At 51.8% G+C, this 20,562-nt stretch overlaps 1 protein-coding gene across 2 annotated transcripts in view; it reads right to left on the bottom strand.

Moving 5' to 3' along the window:
* LOC141082948 (sodium/potassium-transporting ATPase subunit alpha-2) overlaps positions 1-20,562 on the bottom strand; it is a 183,895-nt gene that overhangs the window by 20,729 nt on the left and 142,604 nt on the right. For both annotated transcript variants that reach the window (XM_073567023.1, XM_073567022.1), the window contains exons 10-16: positions 19,630-19,739; positions 19,391-19,525; positions 18,990-19,179; positions 18,732-18,907; positions 17,212-17,348; positions 11,317-11,467; positions 11,003-11,171 (exon numbers count right to left, since the gene is read on the bottom strand). In XM_073567023.1, coding sequence (XP_073423124.1) covers positions 11,003-11,171; positions 11,317-11,467; positions 17,212-17,348; positions 18,732-18,907; positions 18,990-19,179; positions 19,391-19,525; positions 19,630-19,739 — 1,068 coding nt within the window. The remainder of the gene's footprint in view (positions 1-11,002; positions 11,172-11,316; positions 11,468-17,211; positions 17,349-18,731; positions 18,908-18,989; positions 19,180-19,390; positions 19,526-19,629; positions 19,740-20,562) is intronic.

The raw sequence follows: 20,562 nt of genomic DNA on the forward strand, positions 1-20,562 counted from the left end.
CGTTGGGGGTAGTCATACAGTGTGAAGGGGTCATCATACAGCGTGGGGTCATTATAAATTGTGGGGGCTACTGTGGGCGGAATTATATAGTGTTGGAGATAATGTGAGGACCATTATACAGTGTGGGGGTGTTTGGGGGCCATTATATAGTGTGAGTTAGTTTACTGTGTTTTGACGGAGCAGTGAGGAAATACCGTGCATAGGGGAGCAGTTGGTCCACCATACTGTGCACAGGGGAGCTGTTGGCCCACCATGCTGGGCAAAAGAGAGCCGTGGGCCCACTATACTGTGCATAATGGAGCTGTGAGTCCACCATACTGCGCATATCATAATTTGGAATTCCCCAGGAAGAAGCAATACGTGAAACGTGCGTTGGGGCTCTGTGCTGCATTCCGAGGTTGTATACCAATACTTATTCTGTCTGTAGAGTATTTTTCATTTACCACTCTACTTAATAAGTGCTGTTACTTGTCACTCCATCACATAAGGCTGTTAGTCTATGTTTTTTGAACTGAGCATTTATTGCCATAATTCCATAATTTTATGGAAGTTATTTGCCACTTTATCTTTCTAGCAAAAACCTTCATAACCCATATGTTAGGTCTGTCCTCTCTGTATATGTATAATGGCTAGGGGTGGTTGTATCCATTTTTTTAATTTTTTCATGATGCACTATCAGCATTAGCACCTACATGTGCAAAATTTTCTGACAGGTGTAACTACTTGTGAATGGAATTTCCATACATTGTCATAATTTATGTATGAGACTTCTGGCCTTCCCTATCTGTACCTATTCTGTGATATCATCCACTTTAAAAGACTCAGCAGTTTCTGGGAGCCCAGTTTACATTTGCATTTTTCAATGTATGTACAAAAAATTGTAAATTAAATCTTAATACACAGGTCTAACTCTTTACTTTGACACTGGTCTGATTAGAAAAGGTATACACCCAATGTATGTGGTTAATATTTGCATTTGTATCCCCTGCAAATTGTATTTGTATTTATTTGTTATCTATATCTTCAATAAAGTTTGTATACTTTTGTCTGGCATACACTACCTGTTTATGTAGGATTATACTTTGCATAGGGAAGGTGTGGGTCCACCATACTGTGTATAGGGGAGCTGTGGGCCCACCATGCTGTGCATAGGGGAACTGTTTGCCCACCATGCTGTGCATAGAAGAGCTGTGGGTCCACCATACTGTGCATAGGGGAGCTGTGGGCCCACCATATTGTGCATGAGGGAGCTGTGAGCCCACCATACTGTGCATAGGGGAGCAGTGGATGAACCATACTGTGCATAAGGAACTAATCCAAACTAAGGCCTAAAGAATGGCACTTCAAAATGCAAAACTTATCTGAACATGTAACAGAAGCTAAACGCCATAAAATAAATAAACTTTATTATGACACATCATGAATAAAAATTGTTAAAAAGAAGATACATTCCAATGACTGCCAAACTGGTCAAAATGTCCAAAAACCATGCAATATGAGTATCCAAAACAGGAAATAATATTAAGCCGGCAGTGATAAATCTACCAGCGTAAAGATATATGCTAAATAAATGTGTACATCACAGAAATAAATATACATATACAACTGGTATATAATTTCATATGAGGACTAAGCATAAGTACATCCATAATAGAATGGCATAATTCCATATAGATTTCTCACATATGAGAAGAGAGAAAGGTAAAAGCACAATTGCCAAAGTGAATATTCTCATAAGTTAATGACTGCTAATATCAAATAGTACATCAAGACAAATATAACCATACCACACCTAATATCTATATAGTATGCATAGATATTAGTTTAAACTAGTGCCCAGATCAGTATTGTCTTGTTTACTGCAGGGAACAAGGGTTAATTTAAAGTGCATGTGCACATATCTAAAGACATAAATCCCTGTTAGTCTCCGCTATGGCATAGATCAAGGACACATTAAATAAAGGTGCAGACAGTGCAAAAAAGGCTTAATAGGGCAAGGACATATGACCTGAATGTAGCAGTGCAGCTCCCCAATGCGCATTTCACGTTAGCTTTGTCCCAGGGGTTGTTCTGGGACAAAACTAACGCGAAACGTGCGTCGGGGAGCTGCACTGCTACACTCAGGTCATATGTCCTTGCCCTATAAAGTCTTTTTTGCACTGTCTGCACCTTTATTTCATGTGTCCTTGATATATGCCATAGCGGAGACTAACAGGGATTTATGTCTTTAGATATGTGCACATGCACTTTAAATTAACCCTTGTTCCCTGCAATAAACAAGACAATACTGATCTGGGCACTAGTTTAAACTAATATCTACGCATACTATTGTTAGGAGATATTAGGTGTGGTATGGTTATATTTGTCTTGATGTACTATTTGATATTAGCAGTCATTAACTTATGAGAATATTCACTTTGGCAAATGTGCTTTTACCTTTCTCTCTTCTCATATATGAGAAATCTATATGGAATTATGCCATTCTATTATGGATGTACTTATGCTTAGTCCTCATATGAAATTATATACCAGTTGTATATGTATATTTATTTCTGTGATGTACACATTTATTTAGCATATATCTTTACGCTGGTATATTTATCACTGCGGGCTTAATATTATTTCCTGTTTTGGATACTCATATTGCATGGTTTTTGGACATTTTGACCAGTTTGGCAGTCATTGGAATGTATCTTCTTTTTAACAATTTTTATTCATGATGTGCCATAATAAAGTTTATTTATTTTATGGCGTTTAGCTTCTGTTACCTTTTCGGATTACAGTGCATAAGGAAGCTGTTGGCCCACCATCTTATGCATAGGGGAGATGTGGGCCCACCATATTGTGCATGAGGGAGCTGTGGGCCCACCATGCTGTGAATAGGAGAGCTGTGGGCCCACCATACTGTGCATAGGGGAGCTGTTGGCCCACCATGCTGTACATAAAGGAACGGTTGGCCCACCATGCTGTGCACAGGGGAGCAGTGAGCCCACCATGCTGTGCATAGGGGAACTTTTAGCCCACCATGCTGTGCATAGGGGAGCTGTGGGACCATCTAACTGTACATAGGGGAGCTGTACATGGGAGAGACTCAGAAAATATTATTACTGTAGATGGAGGGACTAAGAATACATTATTAAATGTTAAGTGGGCACTTAAGAAGCATTAGTGTAATAAGGGCACTCAGGGTATTGTGACCATAAAAGGGCCTAATAAGGCTCATTGTTACACTCTGGAGCCAAAACGTGGCTACTGTTTTCTATAGCACTTACACAAGGCTTTAATATTTTTTAGGGCAATTTTACTATCTAGAGAGGACAAAAGAGGCAGTTTACTATGGAAGGGGCACGGTGATGGGCATTAAGAGGAGGAATGTTATTGTACCACACAGCATGTGCAGTAATAGGGCAACATACATCAGGATGAGGAGGTTGTGCAGGTTGTGGATAGATGGTGACGGAGATAGACATGTGAGAAGTCAGATGTGTCTTTGCTATAATCTCGGCTATGGAGTCCTGGCTGGAGTTGTCATGTCGGTCTGGGTCAGATGGAAAAGACAGGAAAAGTGAACGACTCCATCAGAAAGAACGTCACCTGTAAGTCATCTAATACACTACTGTACTGTAATAACTCTTATGTTCTGCAGGACTGTTGCTACCAATATATGTCACTGTATTGTGGTAATATCAGTTCTGGTCTGTGATTAGAGATGTGCTGTATTTTCAGCCGGGTCATCTGCCAAGCTTCCACTTTACCCACTACTGGGGTGTGCCAACCAGGGCCCACTCAGAAGTTTCGCCCTACCTGAGCTAATCCCCTGGCTACGCCTCTGCACTTTAGACATATTTTTCAACTCTTCCAAGGTGTAAGGGAGGCTCCCAAAAAAATGGGAAATATCCTTGACACTTCGAAAAAAAATGGGAAATGTTCCCACAGTTGAGAAAGCCCCCCGAAACCTCTCCCAGATGTAAGGTTTTTTAGTAGGCCTTTTTGGGCGCGACACTGGGATGTTCCATCAGAAGATGGAGTACTGGCAGCTAATCACTAATCCAGGGGGTGGCAAATGTCAGTTGTGGCTGAAAGACAGCAATAGGTCAATTGTACCAACCTGTGGGAACCGATAGGACATTGTATGCTTGTGTTAGCGTGGGTGGTAAGGAGCCAGAATCTCCAGGAGTGGACCCTCTGGACCGTGGCACCGAGGGGCCCCGGGCGAGCTGCCAGGTGGAACCGACCCCTATACAGGGACCATTAGGAGCAGGCCCAGGGGTTCGAGTACCACGGTAGCCGGTACCGAGAGGGACGGCTCGGGATGGACTGGAGTAGGACAGTGGGACTGAAGTGTAGATGACAGGACAGAGTTGGAACACAGGAGACAGGAATAAAGGAGGACGGAAGGACTGGAGCAGGATGGAACTGGAACACCGGAGGCAGGACTGGAGTAGGATGGCAGGACTGGAACAGGATGGAACAGGAACACCGGAGGCAGGACTGGAGTAGGACTGCAGGACTGGAATAGGATGTGTTATGAATGGGTCACCGAGGAGAAAAAGGCAAAACAAGCTAAGCCACAGAAAACCAGAGTGGTTGGTAACTATGCAGATTGCAGATCCCTGATCTTACTAGCAGTAGCCGTGGAGCGTGCCTACGATGAACCTAGACGCCTCGTCACGGCCGGAGGACTACATAAGCCTAAAGCAAGAAAAGGGAAAACTAACTGCCCCAGAGCAGACCCCAAAGGAATAGATAGCCCCCACACATGTATTGACGGTGAAACAAGATGAAGGCACAAACACAGGCAGGAAAATAGGCAGAGCAAATGATGGGGCCCAAACTAAATAGACAGGAAAGGAAAGGGAAGACACTGTCTGCAACTTGCAAAAAACCCTACAAAAATAATGTCCAACACTTCTGATAGCAAAATTAACCCTGAAGTCACTAGACTTCTCCCACTATATCAGCACTCTGAAATATTCTGAGACAGAGCAAAAAGAGACAGAACTAGTAAGGGACAAAAAGCCAATTGGCAAAATACTGATAAATAAGAGTGGAAATTCAGCTCAGCCCCCAGCCGGGGCTGGCAGACCACACAAAAAACTGAATAGACCAACAAAATCAAGTGTGAACATTAGCAGAAAAACTTAGCTTTAGATGACTGGAACAGAGCTGAAAACCAAGAGCTGACAAGCCAGAAGGAATCACCAGTAACTGTCTTAAATCCAATCTGAGAATCCTGAGATCCAATCGTCATCCTCATTCTCAGGTGGCAGATCTCCACCGATCAAACCAGCCGCACCACCTCCCGACACCACCAGAGGGAGTCCAGAAGGGGAACCAGAGAATGAACTCGCAACAAGGATGGATCAGGAACACCGGAGGCAGGAGACAGAGGAAACAGGAACACTGGAGCAGGACTGAGAATAACTGTTAGCGAACACGGAAGACAGGTTGCGAGGCTGCTGCAGGAAACACTGAGGATGGCACCGTGAGACTGTAGAGAGCACAGGAGGAAGCAGGGCCCAGTGTGCAAGTGGGCCCAGTGAAGTGGCCTGATATAGCCCCGTCTGGTCTGCCATTGGTCCGAAGGTGCTTCCAGGTCAGGACACAGCCGGAGCACAAGAAGCAGCAGGGAGGCGCGGCCGCGGCCTATGGCGCATTGCATGCAAGGATGGCGTAGGCCGCAAGCCCGTCAGAAGTGACTGCCGTGGCCGTCGGGTGGAGAGAGGCTGTGGCATGGGAGCGGAGGCCAGTTGCGGCGTGGGAGCGGAGGCCGGGTGAGTATCACGGAGTGGTGTAACAGTACCCACTCCCCTAAGCCGCCCTCCCCGGAGATTAGCAAGAAATCTCTTGAGGATACGGGGAGCATTGATATTCTCCCGAGGCTCCCAGGATCTCTCCTCAGGACCAAAGCCCTTCCAATCAACAAGAAAGAATGTCCTACCTCTAACCCTCTTCATAGCGAGAATGTCCTGCACTTCAAAGACATCATCGGCACCCACCGGCTGAGGACCAGGATCAGGCAAGGAATGGAAGCGATTCAGCACCACAGGTTTCAGGAGGGATACGTGGAAGGTGTTCGGGACCCGGAGTGAAGCAATTTGTAGGCGACTTCGTTGATACGTCCAAGAATTTCAAACGGACCGATGTAGCGTGGTCCCAACTTGTAGGAGGGCAATTTCAACCGGATGAATTTGGAGGAGAGCCAGACTTTGTCCCCAACACGATATGGTGGAGGATCCAATCTCCTTTTGTTGGCATAATTCTTCATCTGATCAGCGGACCTCTTGAGTGACGTATTGGTCTCGGCCCAAATCTTGGAAAATTCAGAGGACAAGGCATTGGCCGCGGGCACCACGGAGGCAGGGGTTATCGGAAGAGGAACACCAGGATGTCTGCCAAAAACAATGAAGAAAGGAGACTTGGCCGAGGACTCGCCAGCATGGTTGCTATAAGCAACCTCTGCCCAGGGGAGTAAGTCGACCCAATCGCTCTGGTGGGCGTTGGAGAAATGACGTAGGTACCCCGTCAATGTCTGGTTGGTACGCTCTGCCTGTCCGTTGGACTGTGGATGGTAGGCCGAGGAGAAGTTGAGGGAAACGTTCATGAGCTTGCAAAGTGAACGCCAGAATTTGGAGGTAAACTGAACCCCTCGGTCAGACACAATGCGTTGAGGTAGTCCATGAAGTCTGAAGATTTGGTGAATGAAAACTTTGGCCAGCTCCGGCGCCGAGGGAAGACCGGGCAGAGGGACGAAGTGGGCCATCTTGGAAAAACGATCTACCACCACCAAAATGACTGTGCAGCCCGAAGAGCGGGGTAGGTCGGTGATGAAATCCATGGCGATGTTTTCCCAAGGAACCGTAGGAACGGGCAACGGAAGCAACAAGCCGGATGGAGGTCTTCGTGGCACTTTGTTTTTAGCACAGGATGGACAAGAAGCCACGAAGTCGAGTACATCTTGGCGAAGCGTGGGCCACCAGTAGTGACGCGTGATAAGATCAAGGGTCTTCTTAGTTCCGGCATGGCCGGCCAGTTTGGAGGAGTGCCCCCATAGGAGGACCTTTCGCTTGGGGTTCTCTCTGGAGCCATTGTGATGATCCTAGTGGGATCAATGATATGCAAAGGTTCCTCCATTTCATGTGGCTGGAAGACCCTGGACAGGGCGTCGGCTTTGGTATTCTTGTTGCCAGGACGGAAACGGAGCTCGAAGTCAAATCGGGCAAAAAATAAGGACCATCTGGCCTGACGAGGGTTAAGTCTCTGGGCAGACTGGAGATAGGCCAAATTCTTGTGGTCCGAGAAGATGACAAAGGGATGGACAGCTCCTTCCAGGAGGTGACGCCATTCCTCCAAGGCCAACTTGATGGCAACGAGTTCCCGGTCGCCGATCGAGTAGTTACACTCGGATGGAGAGAAGGCCTTTGAGAAGAAGCCACAAGGATGCAGGCGACCGGAGGCGGTTCTCTAGGACAATACTGCCCCAGCACCTGTCGAGAAAGCGTCCACCTCGAGTACAAAAGGTCGATTGCCGTGGAGAAAGCCCGTTTTAGGGTCAGAAAGGCCTCCTCCGCCTCAGGTGTCCAATCTTTGGGGGTAGTCCCCTTACGGGTGAGAGCAGAAATAGGTCTTGTGATCGCGGAGAAGTGGGAGACAAATTGCAGGTAATAATTGGCAAATCCGAGAAATCGTTGTATCGCCTTTACTCCGACGGGGCGAGGCCATTTGAGAATGGCAGACAACTTCTCGGGGTCCATCCTTAGACCAGCGAGCGTCGGAGATAATGTATCCCAGAAACGGCAGAGAGGTCTGCTCGAAGAGACATTTCTCGATCTTCGCATACAGGCGGTTCTCCCGAAGATGCTGTAGCACCAGGCGGACACTATCTCTGGGGCGAGAGGTCCGGCGAGAAGACGAGGATGTCGTCTAAGTACACGACCACACAGGAGTACAAGAGATCCCGGAAGATCTCATCGACGAACTCTTGAAACACCGCAGGAGCATTGCAAAGACCAAAGGGCATGACCAGGTACTCGTAATGGCCGTCTCGAGTGTTGAAAGCAGTCTTCCACTCGTCACCTGCACGGATACAGACCAGATTTTAGGCTCCTCTGAGGTCCAGCTTGGAGAAGACCCGAGCCCCTCTGAGATGGTAAAACAGCTCCGGAACGAGTGGAAGATTGTACCTGTTCTTGATGGTAATCTCATTCAAGCCCCTATAGTCAATGCACGGCCGTAGAGTTCCATTCTTCTTTTTGACGAAGAAGAACCCGGCTCCCGCTGGCAAAGAGGACTTCCGTATAAAGCCTTTGGCGAGATTCTCTCGGACGTACTCGGACATGGCGGTGGTCTCTGTGGGAGACAAGGGGTAGATTCTGCCCCTTGGAGGGGTTGAACCGGGAACACGTTTCAATTGGGCAGTCAAATGGCCGGTGTGGAGGAAGGACCTCCGCTTCCTTCTTATCAAAAACATCGGCATAAGAGCTGTAGGCTGGAGGAAGACCCGGAAGGTCTGGAGGTGACCGAGGAGCGGCTGCAAGGTGGACAGGAGTCAGACAGCGAGCTTGACACGGGTGCCCCCAGCGGAGTATCTCCCCAGAAGACCAGTCGAGAACAGGCTGATGAGTCCTTAACGATGGAAGACCAAGTAGAATGGCGTGAGAGAGCTTAGGCAAAACGTAGAAGGCTATCTTCTCTCGGTGTAGGACTCCGACTTGCAACTCCACTTCTTCAGTGACCAAGGTGATGGTCACCTGTAGCGGTTTGCCATCCACTGCGGCAATCTGGATAGGGTTAGATAGAGTAACCACGGGAATTTGGTATTTGTCCACCTCTTCAGGTCGAATGAAGTTACCTGCCGAGCCCGAATCCACGTAGGCCACCTCGGAACCACGTCTCTCCCCTGAAACCAAAAGCACAGAAATCGTAAGAGGTTGAGAGGGGTCATCATCACCTAGGGAGGCCTCTCTTACCTGACCTAGGTGGAGAAGTTTCCCTGTCTCTTAGGACAGGTGCGGACATAGTGTGACGAATCACCGCAATAGAGGCACAGACCATGTGTCCGCCTCTCTCTCTGACGCAACTCGGCCAACTTTAGGTGATCTATCTGCATGGATTCGACCGAGGAGGGAGAAGAGGACCCGGCCAAACGGGGACTGGCAGAACGGGCGAAAAGGGGAACTGGCCTGGTGGACCTCCCATCTCTCGCTGACTCGTGAGCGCGCTCCTGGAAGCGTAGGTCAATGCGGGTAGCCAGCGAGATAAGGTCCTCTAAGGTGGACGGGGTATCTCGACCTGCGAGTTCATCTTTTATTCTGCCTGAAAGACCACACCAGAATGCCCCTACCAAAGCCGCGTTATTCCAGCCAAGCTCAGAGGAGACAGTGCGAAAGCGAATACCGTACTGTCCGACCATGAGAGAATCCTGATGTAAGTTAAAGAGTGACTCAGTGAGAGGCTAACCGGCCCGGCTCATCGAAGACCCTGCAAAAAGTATCCAAGAAAAACGGGAGACTCGAGACTACAGGGTCGTCACGTTCCCAGAGGGGATTCAACCAAGACAGGGCCTCCCCCTCCAGATGGGACATGATGAAGGCCACCTTGGCCCGATCAGAGGGATATTGCTGCGGCAACCATTCAAAGTGGAGGCTACACTGATTTAAGAACCCCCTACAGAGCCTGGGATCCCCGGTGAAGTGAGGCGGTTTGGCAAGGCGGGGCGTCGGGAGAGCTGTAGACGTGGAGGGAGGAGTCGGGGCTGTGGTAGCAGCCTGGAGGGCCGACAAGCGACTGTCAAAGGAGGCCATGTAAGACAAAATGTGGGCTTGAGTATCTTGTTGCTGACCCAGCTCCTGTTGGAGACTGGCCAGTTGAGTGGCATTTCCAGGATCGGCTACCTGCAGGGCCGACAAACGGGTGTCCATAGACTTCATGATCAACATAATGCGTCCCTGATTCTCCCACAGGAAGAGCAACTCTTTCTCAGTAGCAGCAATAGTAACGGCGGAGTCCATGGCCTGATCGTAGTGTTAGCGTGGGTGGTCAGGAGCTGGAATCTCCAGGAGTCCCTCTGGACTGTGGCACCGAGGGGCCCCGGGCGAGCTGCCAGGTAGAACGGACTCCTATACAGGGACCGTTAGGAGCAGGCCCAGGAGTTCTAGTACCACAGTAGCCGGTACCGAGAGGGGCGGCTCAGGATGGACTGGAGTAGGAGTGCGGGACTGAAATGTAGATGACAGGACAGAGTTGGAACACAGGAGACAGGAATAAAGGAGGACGGAAGGACTGGAGCAGGATGGAACTGGAAAACCGGAGGCAGGACTGGAGTAGGACAGCAGGACTGGAACAGCAACACCGGAGGCAGGACTGGAGTAGGACGGCAGGACTGAAACAGGATGGAACAGGAACACCGGAAGCAGGACTGGAGTAGGACGGCAGGACTGGAACAGGATGGATCAGGAACACCGGAGGCAGGAGACGGAGGAAACAGGAACACTGGAGCAGGACTGAGAATAACTGTTAGCGAACACGGAAGACAGGCTGCTGCAGGAAACACTGAGGACGGCACCGAGAGACTGTAGAGAGCACAGGAGGAAGCAGGGCCCAGTGTGCAAGGTAACACAACGATCAGGCGCCTCCCTCAGGGGGAAGCGGCCTGATATAGCCCTGTCTGGTCTGCCATTGGTCCGAAGGTGCTTCCGGGTCAGGGCACAGCCTATGCACAAGAAGCAGCAGGGAGGCGCGGCCATGGCCTATGGCGCATGCGCATTGCATGCAGGGATGGCGTAGGCCTCAAGCCCGTCAGAGGTGACTGCCGTGGCCGTCGGGTGGAGTGAGGCTGCGGCGTGGGAGCGGAGGCCGGGTGAGTATGATGGAGCGGTGTAACAGCTTGACCCTGATTTCTTTAAAAGGAGCGCTAATCTTAATTTCCTATGTAGCTAAAAGTAGTCAATTGTTCCCTGTTATCAGCCATGCATTATTTTTCATGGATTGTGATCTTACAAACCTTCCTCGACTCCGGTCACAATGGAAGCAAAGTTATCGTCCAGTAGGATCATGTCTGCTGCTTGCTTGGAGACGTCTGACCCTGCTATGCCCATGGCCACCCCAATATCAGCCTTCTTCAGGGCTGGAGAGTCATTGACACCATCTCCTGTCACCGCCACTATAGCTCCCTGTGGAGAAGAGAATACTGAGCTATGGTGCTGGCACCCCATAAATTCAGACATTATGAGGGTCTTGAATGACATTGGAACATGGTATCTTGTGAAGGTCAGTTGCCTAAAATGTGACTTAAAGTTCCCCTTCTCCACACTTCACCTGTCTTTGACAACCCTCCACGATGATCAGCTTCTGCTGTGGTGACGTCCGAGCGAATACGATCTCTGTGTGGTTCTTTAATATATCATCCAGCTGCTCCGAGGTCATGTCCTTCAGGTCTGAGCCATGGACCACACAAGCCTTGGCTTCCCTGGAAGGATGATAAAAGTTGTTTATATTACAGACGTGGTCTATATAATGTAACATAGCATTACTGATGCTAAATTGGTTCTAGGTTTTGAGATAATTCATCCATGAAAATAATGTATTCCCCCAATGGGACCTGTGTGTGATAGGCTTACAATGATGTAAAAGCCAGAATTCCATTGTAATTAATTTATTATCTATTAAATATCTTAGAAACTAGAGCCAATCTGGCAAAACCTAAGCCATATTCTTAATCAGCTCCATAAACTTAATATAAAACCATTCAGACATCGTTGGTACCAAAATCACCATATACCAGAGATCATAGTTAACAATAGCATGCTCACAGTGAACTTTCTAAAAAGTTAACATTTACCATCAGCTCAATGGGACGTTATTTTACTTTACAGGGGGTAACCTGTATTACAGCTTCCAGTAAAGCACCGCCGCCTGGTGGTCAGTCCCTGTAGGAAACCTCCGCCTGGTGGTCAGCCCCTGTATGTCACCGCTGCCTAGTGGTCAGCCCCTGTACAGCACCGCCGCCTGGTGGTCGGCCCCTGTATGTCACTGCTGCCTGGTGGTCAGCGCCTGTACGGCACTGTTGTCTGGTGGTCAGTCCCTGTACGACAACGCCGCCTGGTGATCAGCCCCTGTATGTCACTGCTGCCTGGTGGTCAGCGCCTGTACAGCACTGGTTGCCTGGTGGTCAGCCCCTGTATGGCACCGTCGCCTGGTGGTCAGCCCCTGTATGGCACTGCCGCCTAGTGGTCAGCCCCTGTATGTCACTGCCGCCTGGTGGTCAGCGCCTGTACTGCACTGTTGCCTGGTGGTCAGCCCATGTATGGCACCACCACCTGGTGGTCAGCCCCTGTACGGCACTGTTGCCTGGTGGTCAGCGCCTGTACGGCACTGTTGCCTGGTGGTCAGCCCCTGTACGGCACCATTGCCTGGTAGTCAGCCCCTGTACGTCACTGCCGCCTGGTGGTCAGTGCCTGTACTGCACTGTAGCTTGGTGGTCAGCCCGTGTATGGTACTGCCGCCTGGAGGTCAGCCCCTGTAAGTCACTGCCGCCTGGTGATCAGTGCCTGTACAGCACCGCCGCCTGGTGGTCAGCCCCTGTATGACACCACCGCCTGGTGGTCAGCCCCTGTACGGCACTGCCGCCTGGTGGTCAGCCCCTGTATGTCACTGCCACCTGGTGATCAGTGCCTATACGGCACTGTTGCCTGGTGGTCAGCCCCTGTATGGCACCGCCTCCTGGTGACCAGCCTCTGTACAGCACCGCCACCTGGTGGTCAGCCCCTGTATGTCACTGCCGCCTGATGGTCAGCCCATGTACGACACCACCGCCTGGAGGTCAGTCCATGTATGGCACTGCCGCCTGGTGGTCAGCCCCTGTATGTCACTCTCACCTGGTGATCAGTGCCTATACGGCACTGTGGCCTGGTGGTCAGCCCCTGTATGGCACCGCCTCCTGGTGGCCAGCCTCTGTACGGCACCACCGCTTGGTGGTCAGCCCCTGTATGTCACTGCCACCTGGTGGTCAGCCCCTGTACGACACCACCGCCTGGTGGTCAGCCCCTGTATGTCACTGCCACCTGGTGATCAGTGCCTATACGGCACTGTTGCCTGGTGGTCAGACCCTGTATGGGACCGCCTCCTGGTGGCCAGCCTCTGTACGGCACCGCCGCCTGGTGGTCAGCCCCTGTACGACACCACAGCCTGGTGGTCAGCCCCTGTATGTCACTGCCACCTGGTGATCAGTGCCTATACGGCACTGTTGCCTGGTGGTCAGCCCCTGTATTGCACCGCCTCCTGGTGGCCAGCCTCTGTACGGCACCGCCGCCTGGTGGCCAGTGCCTGTACGGCACTGTTGCCCGGTGGTCAGCCCCCGTATGTCACTGCAACCTGGTGGTCTGCACCTGTACGGCATTGTTGCCTGGTGCTCAGCCCTGGTACGGCACCGCCGCCTGGTGGTCAGCCCCAGTACAGCACCGCCGCCTGGTGGTCAGCCCCTGTATGTCACTGCCGCCTGGTGGTCAGCGCCTGTACGGCACTGTTACCTGGTGGTCAGCCCCTGTATGGCACCTCTGCCTGGTGGTCAGCTCCTGTATGTCACTACTGCCGGGTGGTCAGCGCCTGTATATGCACTGTTGCCAGGTGGTCAGCCCCTGTATGGCACCGCCGCCTGGTGGTCAGCCCCTGTATGTCACAGCTGCCTGGTGGTCTTCGCCTGTACGGCACTGTAGCCTGGTGGTCAGCCCCTGTATGGCACTGCTGCCTGGTGGTAAGCCCCTGTATGTCACTGCTGTGCTGCCTGGTGGTCAGCACCTGTATGGTACTGTTGGCTGATGGTCAGCCCCTGCACGGCACCGCCGCCTGGTGGTCAGCCCCTGTATGTCACTGCCGCCTGGTAGACAGCGCCTGTACGGCACTGTTACCCAGTGGTCAGCCCCTGTATAGCACCTCCGCCTGGTGGTCAGCCCCTGTATGTCACTACTGCCGGGTGGTCAGCGCCTGTACGGCACTGTTGCCTGGTGGTCAGCCCCTGTATGGTACTGCCACCTGGTGGTCAGCCCCTGTATGTCACTGCTGCCTGGTGGTCAGCACCTGTATGGTACTGTTGGCTGATGGTCATCCCCTGCACGGCACCGCCGCCTGGTGGTCAGCCCCTGTACAGCACCGCTGCCTGGTGGTCAGCCCCTGTATGTCACTGTCGCCTGGTGGTCAGCGCCTGTATGTCACTGCTGCCTGGTGGTTAGCGCCTGTATGGCACTGCTGCCTGGTGGTCAGCGCCTGTATGGCACTGCTGCCTGGTGGTCAGCGCCTGTACAGCACTGTTGCCTGGTGGTCAGCCCCTATATGGCACCGCCGCCTGGTGGTCAGCCCCTGTATGTCACTGCCGCCTGGTGATCAGCGCCTGTACTGCACTGTTGCCTGGTGGTCAGCCTCTATATGGCACCGCCGCCTGGTGGTAAGCCCCTGTATGGCACTGCCGCCTGGTGGTCAGCCCCTGTATGTCACTGCCACCTGGTGGTCAGCTCCTGTATGGCACTGTTGCGTGGTGGTGAGCCCATGTACGGCACCGCTGCCCGGTGGTCAGCCCCTGTACGGCACCATTGCCTGGTGGTAGGCCCCTGTACGGCACCGCCGCCTGGTGTTCAACCCTTGTACGGCACCGCCGCCTGGTGGTCAGCGCCTGTACGGCACTGTTGCTTGGTGGTCTGCCTCTGTATGGCACCTCCGCCAGGTGGTCAGCCTCTGTATATCACTACTGCCGGGTGGTCAGCGCCTGTATGGCACCGTTGCCTGGTGGTCAGCCCCTGTACGGCACCGCCGCCTGTGGTCAGCCCCTGTACGGCACCGCCGCCTAGTGGTCAACCCCTGAATGGCACCACTGCCTGGTGGTCAGCGCCTGTACGGCACTGTTACCTGGTGGTCAGCCCCTGTATGGCACCTCCGCCTAGTGGTCAGCCCCTGTATGTCACTACTGCCGGGTGGTCAGCGCCTATATGGCACTGTTGCCTGGTTGTCAGCCCCTGTATGTCACTGCCACCTGGTGGTCAGCCCCTGTACTGCACTTCCGCCTGGTGGTCAGCCCCTGTATGGCACTGTTGCGGGGTGGTGAGCCCATGCACGGCACCGCTGCCTGGTGGTCAGCCCCTGTACGGCACCGCCGCCTGGTGGTCAGCCCCTGTATGTCATGGCCGCCTGGTGGTCAGCGCCTGTACTGCACTGTTGCCTGGTGGTCAGCCCCTGTATAGCACCGCCGCCTGGTGGTCAGCCCCTGTATGTCATTGCTGCCTGGTGTTCAGCGCCTGTACAGCACCGTTGCCTGGTGGTCAACCCCTGTACGGCACTGCCGCCTGGTGGTCAGCCCTTGTATGTCACTACTGCCAGGTGGTCTGCGCCTGTATGGCACTGTTGCCTTGTTGTCAGCCCCTGTATGGCACTGCCGCCTGGTGGTCAGCGCCTGTATGGCACTGTAGCCTGGTGGTCAGCCCCTGTATGGCACTGCCACCTGGTGGTCAGCCCCTGTATGGCACTGCCACCTGGTGGTCAGCCCCTGTATGGCACTGCCACCTGGTGGTCAGCCCCTGTATGGCACTGCCACCTGGTGGTCAGCCCCTGTATGGCACTGCCACCTGGTGGTCAGCATCTGTATGGTACTGTTGGCTGGTGGTCAGCCCCTGTACGGCACCGCCGCCGGGTGGTCAGCCCCTGTACGGAACCACTGCCTGGTGGTCAGCCCCTGTATGTCACTGCCGCCTGGTGGTCAGCGCCTGTACAGCACTGTTGCCTGGTGGTCAGCCCCTGTATGGCACCTCGCCTGGTGGTCAGCCCCTGTATGTCACTACTGCCGGGTGGTCAGCACCTGTATGGCACTGTTGCCTGGTGGTCAGCGCCTGTACGGCACTGTAGCCTGGTGGTCAGCCCCAATATGGCACCGCCGCCTGGTGGTCAGCGCCTGTATGTTACTGCCGCCTGGTGATCAGCGCCTGTACTGCACTGTTGCCTGGTGGTCAGCCTCTATATGGCACCGCCGCCTGGTGGTAAGCCCCTGTATGTCACTACTGCCGGGTGGTCAGCCCCTGTATGGCACTGCTGCCTGGTGGTCAGCCCCTGTATGTCACTACTGCCGGGTGGTCAGCCCCTGTATGGCACCTCGCCTGGTGGTCAGCCCCTGTATGTCACTACTGCCGGGTGGTCAGCCCCTGTATGGCACTGCTGCCTGGTGGTCAGCGCCTGTACGGCACTGTAGCCTGGTGGTCAGCCCCAATATGGCACCGCCGCCTGGTGGTCAGCGCCTGTATGTTACTGCCGCCTGGTGATCAGCGCCTGTACTGCACTGTTGCCTGGTGGTCAGCCTCTATATGGCACCGCCGCCTGGTGGTAAGCCCCTGTACGGCACCACCACCTGGTGGTCAGCCCCTGCATGGCACAGTCGCCTGGTGGTCAGCCCCCGTACTGCACCGCCGCCTGGTGGTCAGCCCCTGTATGTCACTGCCGCCTGGTGGTCAGCGCCTGTATGTCACTGTTGCCTGGTGGTCAGCCCATGTACGGCACCGCCGCCTGGTGGTCAGCCCCTGTATGTCCTGGCCGCCTGGTGGTCAGCGCCTGTACTGCACTGTTGCCTGGTGGTCAGCCCCTGTATAGCACTGCTGCTTGGTGTTCAGCGCCTGTACGGCACCGTTGCCTGGTGGTCAGCCCCTGTATGGCACCGCCGCCTGGTGGTCAGCCCCTGTACGGCACCGCCGCCTGGTGGTCAGCCCCTGTACGGCACCACCACCTGGTGGTCAGCCCCTGAATGGCACCGTCGCCTGGGGGTTAGCCCCTGTATGTCACTGCCACCTGGTGGTCAGCACCTGTACGATACTGTTGCCTGGTGGTCAGCCCCTGTACGGCACCACCACCTGGTGGTCAGCCCCTGTTTGGCATCGCCACCTGGTGGTCAGCCCATGTACGGCACCGCCGCCTGGTGGTCAGCCCCTGTATGTCACTGCCGCCTGGTGTTCAGCGCCTGTACGGCACCGTTGCCTGGTGGTCAGCCCCTGTACGGCACTACCGCCTGGTGGTCAGCCCCTGTATGGCACTGTCACCTGGTGGTCAGCCCCTATATGGCACCACAGTGCTCCCTCGTAGTGATACCCTGTACTGCATATGGCCATCATATCCTATACTGCACCCTAGTGATCACTCCCTTTATTGCACTGCACACTGTTCATTGAACTCTCGAGTATGACTCACCTGGGATTGACGTGGCTTACTGGAATGTTAAGCCGATCTGCAATGTCTTCTACTGTCTCATTTCCTTCAGAGATGATACCTACACCTTTGGCAATTGCTTTGGCTGTAATGGGATGGTCTCCAGTTACCATGATGACCTGGAAAATATGTGCATCAGTGAGTAGGTTGTCATTAGCGATGGATGAATCCCTGGATGCTCGGGTCCGGACGAACAGTACAAGAACAGTACCTGAACCCAGACCCCATTCAGTTGAGTGGGGGGCCCAAGCATCCAGTGTTTGCCACGCTGTCATGTGCAAAAAGTTTACTTCGGATCACAGGCGTCGGCTAATGGGAATGCTACTCCCATCACCCTATGCCTGCTGCCGCTAATAACAGCTAGAGTAGGGTGCTAGCGGTGATCTCACGAGAGATATTGTTGTTTTTTATTTTTGTTTTATTACAGAATATGAGGGATTCAATGGAATGGTCATTAGGTGAGTATAACTGTTTGTTATTTTTAAATAAAATAGTAAAAATGTGTTTTTTTTATTTTAAATAAAGGACTTTATTCTGGCTGTGTGTTTATTTACAATACAACTGTATGATTAGTAATGGATGGGTGCCTTATAGATGCCTCTACATTAGTAATCCAGGGGCTTGATGTCACCGAACAATACAAACATGACATCAACCCCACAAATATTAACCCCACTTGCCACCACTACAGGGCAAGTGGGAAGAGCCAGGTAAGGAGCCAGAATTGGCGCATCTAATAGATGTGCCTTTTCTGGGGTGGCTGCTAGCCATTTTTAGGCTGAGGGGGTCAATATCCATGGCCCCTTTTCAATCTGAGTATACCAGCCCCAGCTGTCTGCTTTAGCTTGACTGTGAAAAAAGAAGGGGACCCCACCTCATTTTTATAACTTATTTACTTAAATAATTTGAAAAACAGCGTGGGTGCCCCTCTATTCTTGATAACCAGCCTTGCGAAAGCTGACAGCTGAGGGTTGCAGCCCACAGCTGTCAGTTTTGCCTGGCTGGTTATCAAAAATATTAGGGAACCCACACCATTTTTTTAAATTAATTTATTTATAGCACCGGCGCCGGCTAATGAATATTCTCAGTAGTCACTGCCTGCTTTTTGCTGTTATTAGCGACAGAAGGCATAGACTGATGGGAGTAGTTGTCCCATTAGCTGACGCCAGTGACCAGAGGTAAATTACCTCTGAACACAGCTGTGGGCTCACACTGTCATCTGACAGCATGGAAACTGCAGCGCTCTAAATGGTGGTATTAATCTTACTGCCAATCAGAGCCGCCGGTGTTTTTCGCTCTGTCATGCAGATGACAATGCAAATAACACCCAGTGTTTGGAGTGCTAAACCGAACAGTAAAACCGACTTCATGGTGAAGTCCATATTCGTGGTCCATGTCAGAATAGTAGGTGTATCTTTAGTCATCATCTGTACAACCACTTTAGTGGTCACACCAGTATACTGTCCTGAAGCATCATGTTTCAGTATTTCTGAAAAGTTTACCTTGATGCCAGCACTGCGACACTTGCCAACAGCATCCGGCACGGCAGCCCTAGGCGGATCTATCATAGAAATAAGCCCTATGAAGCACAGATTGGTGGTGGGGAAGTTAATTTCGTCGGTGTCAAATTTAAATCCACGTGGGAAGGTGTCAGCAGGCATATAGGTGTGGCAGAACCCTAGAGGAAATAGAGTAAAGACATAAAGTGGGCATTTCTAGCTTTGTGTTATTGTTAAATCAGTAAAATGAAAGATGTCTACCCAAGACCCTTTCGCCCAGTCCTCCTAGCTCGAAGTAGGCATTTTGGAAGGCTTCTTTCATCTCCTCGTCCAGAGGTTGTTCCTCTCCGTGTAACATAATGGACGAGCAGCGGTCCAGGATTCTTTCGGGCGCCCCCTTCATGACCAGCAGGTGGCTATCGGGACTGTCCTCTCGTTCATGAACAGATAACTGTAGAAATAATAAAACCAACGTTTTGAGAGGTCATAGCCCAAACTACATCCTCCATGTTGTGGACCACCACTGGTCACCTGCAAGGCATGAAAGTAGATAACTAGATCTTACTGAATGTTCAGGGCATTCCCCATGGCACTACATCTTAGAATCTTGGTGTATCATCAGATCTGACACAGTAGTGTTTCTGTCTGCATCAACTACTAACCTGATATTTGTTGGTTGAGTTGAAGGGGATCTCTGCCACTTTCGGGTTCTTGTCTCTCATCTTCCTCACTGACCCACAGGAAAGCTCTATACACTTCAGGAGAGCAGACTCAGATGCATCCCCAGCAGTGTCCCGCTACACACAAATAAATGTGACAAGGATCAGTCACTGGTTATCCATCCTTTGAGTAGCTCCAATAATTTATCGATCTCATTTCAATCCTTTTATTAACACCTCACCTTGGAGATGGGAATCTTTTCCTGACCCACTTTAAAAACGGCACGGTTGCAAAGTCCAGCGATTCGAGACAGAGCAGTCCAAGTGGGAGATCGCTTGTCAAAGGTGGCTCCTAAAAGGCAAAACAATTGGTGATCATGTAAAGAAGAGGATGATTGTTGGCACCCCCTGAAGATATTACCATTATGACTAAATGCTGTGGTGTGCTGCACTATTGTAATGTCTGTATGTTGATGTCTGATTCAACTTTTTATGGCAGTATACCAAGAGCTTTATTTTTCATACTGATGGAAATTACTATAATTTCATGAGTTTATACATTATTGCATAATCATTGCTAGAATGACAAGGTATTAGGGAGAAGAGGACATGACACTGCAGATAGAAGGACAGTGAAGAGCTATTAGATAGAGCCAGAGTCCAGACCCTATAACATTGAGCAGTTCGGGGAATGCAAGGGATGTTTGCTAGTAAGTTCTAGTCAGTTTAGTTAGTGAGAACAATCACAGAAGGAGTGTGACAACTATAGGTCAAGAATGAAGTGTGGGGAAGGTGACTTGACGGACAGATGTGACTGGTAGTAGTAGGGGACGGTTTGTGCACTAGAGACGGAGATTGACAGGATAGAAGGGTGACAGCTGGGAAAGGTGGATAGGAGAGTGCAGTACCTAGAAATGACCACAAGATGGCAGGGGGGAGTAGCTTAGGACTTAACATCAGCTTATGGCTTGAGAAACGCTTAGTCATGGGGGGCGGGGAGATAGGAACCCAAGAGGGGACTTCCCGGTGAGAGAGGGGATAAATAGGACAGGGTAGGGTTCCAGGCAGGCTAGTCCCGGGAGGAGCTCGGTAGAAGACGGTAAACAGAGAAGAGCTCGACCAGGGTACTGAAAGCAAAGAGACAGTCAGGGGGGTGGCCCTGACCCGACGGACCG

The sequence above is a fragment of the Dendrobates tinctorius genome, unplaced genomic scaffold, assembly GCF_039654945.1.
Source record: "Dendrobates tinctorius isolate UK_male_01 unplaced genomic scaffold, ASM3965494v1 ptg000019l, whole genome shotgun sequence".
In the NCBI taxonomy this organism is placed as follows: domain Eukaryota; kingdom Metazoa; phylum Chordata; class Amphibia; order Anura; family Dendrobatidae; genus Dendrobates; species Dendrobates tinctorius.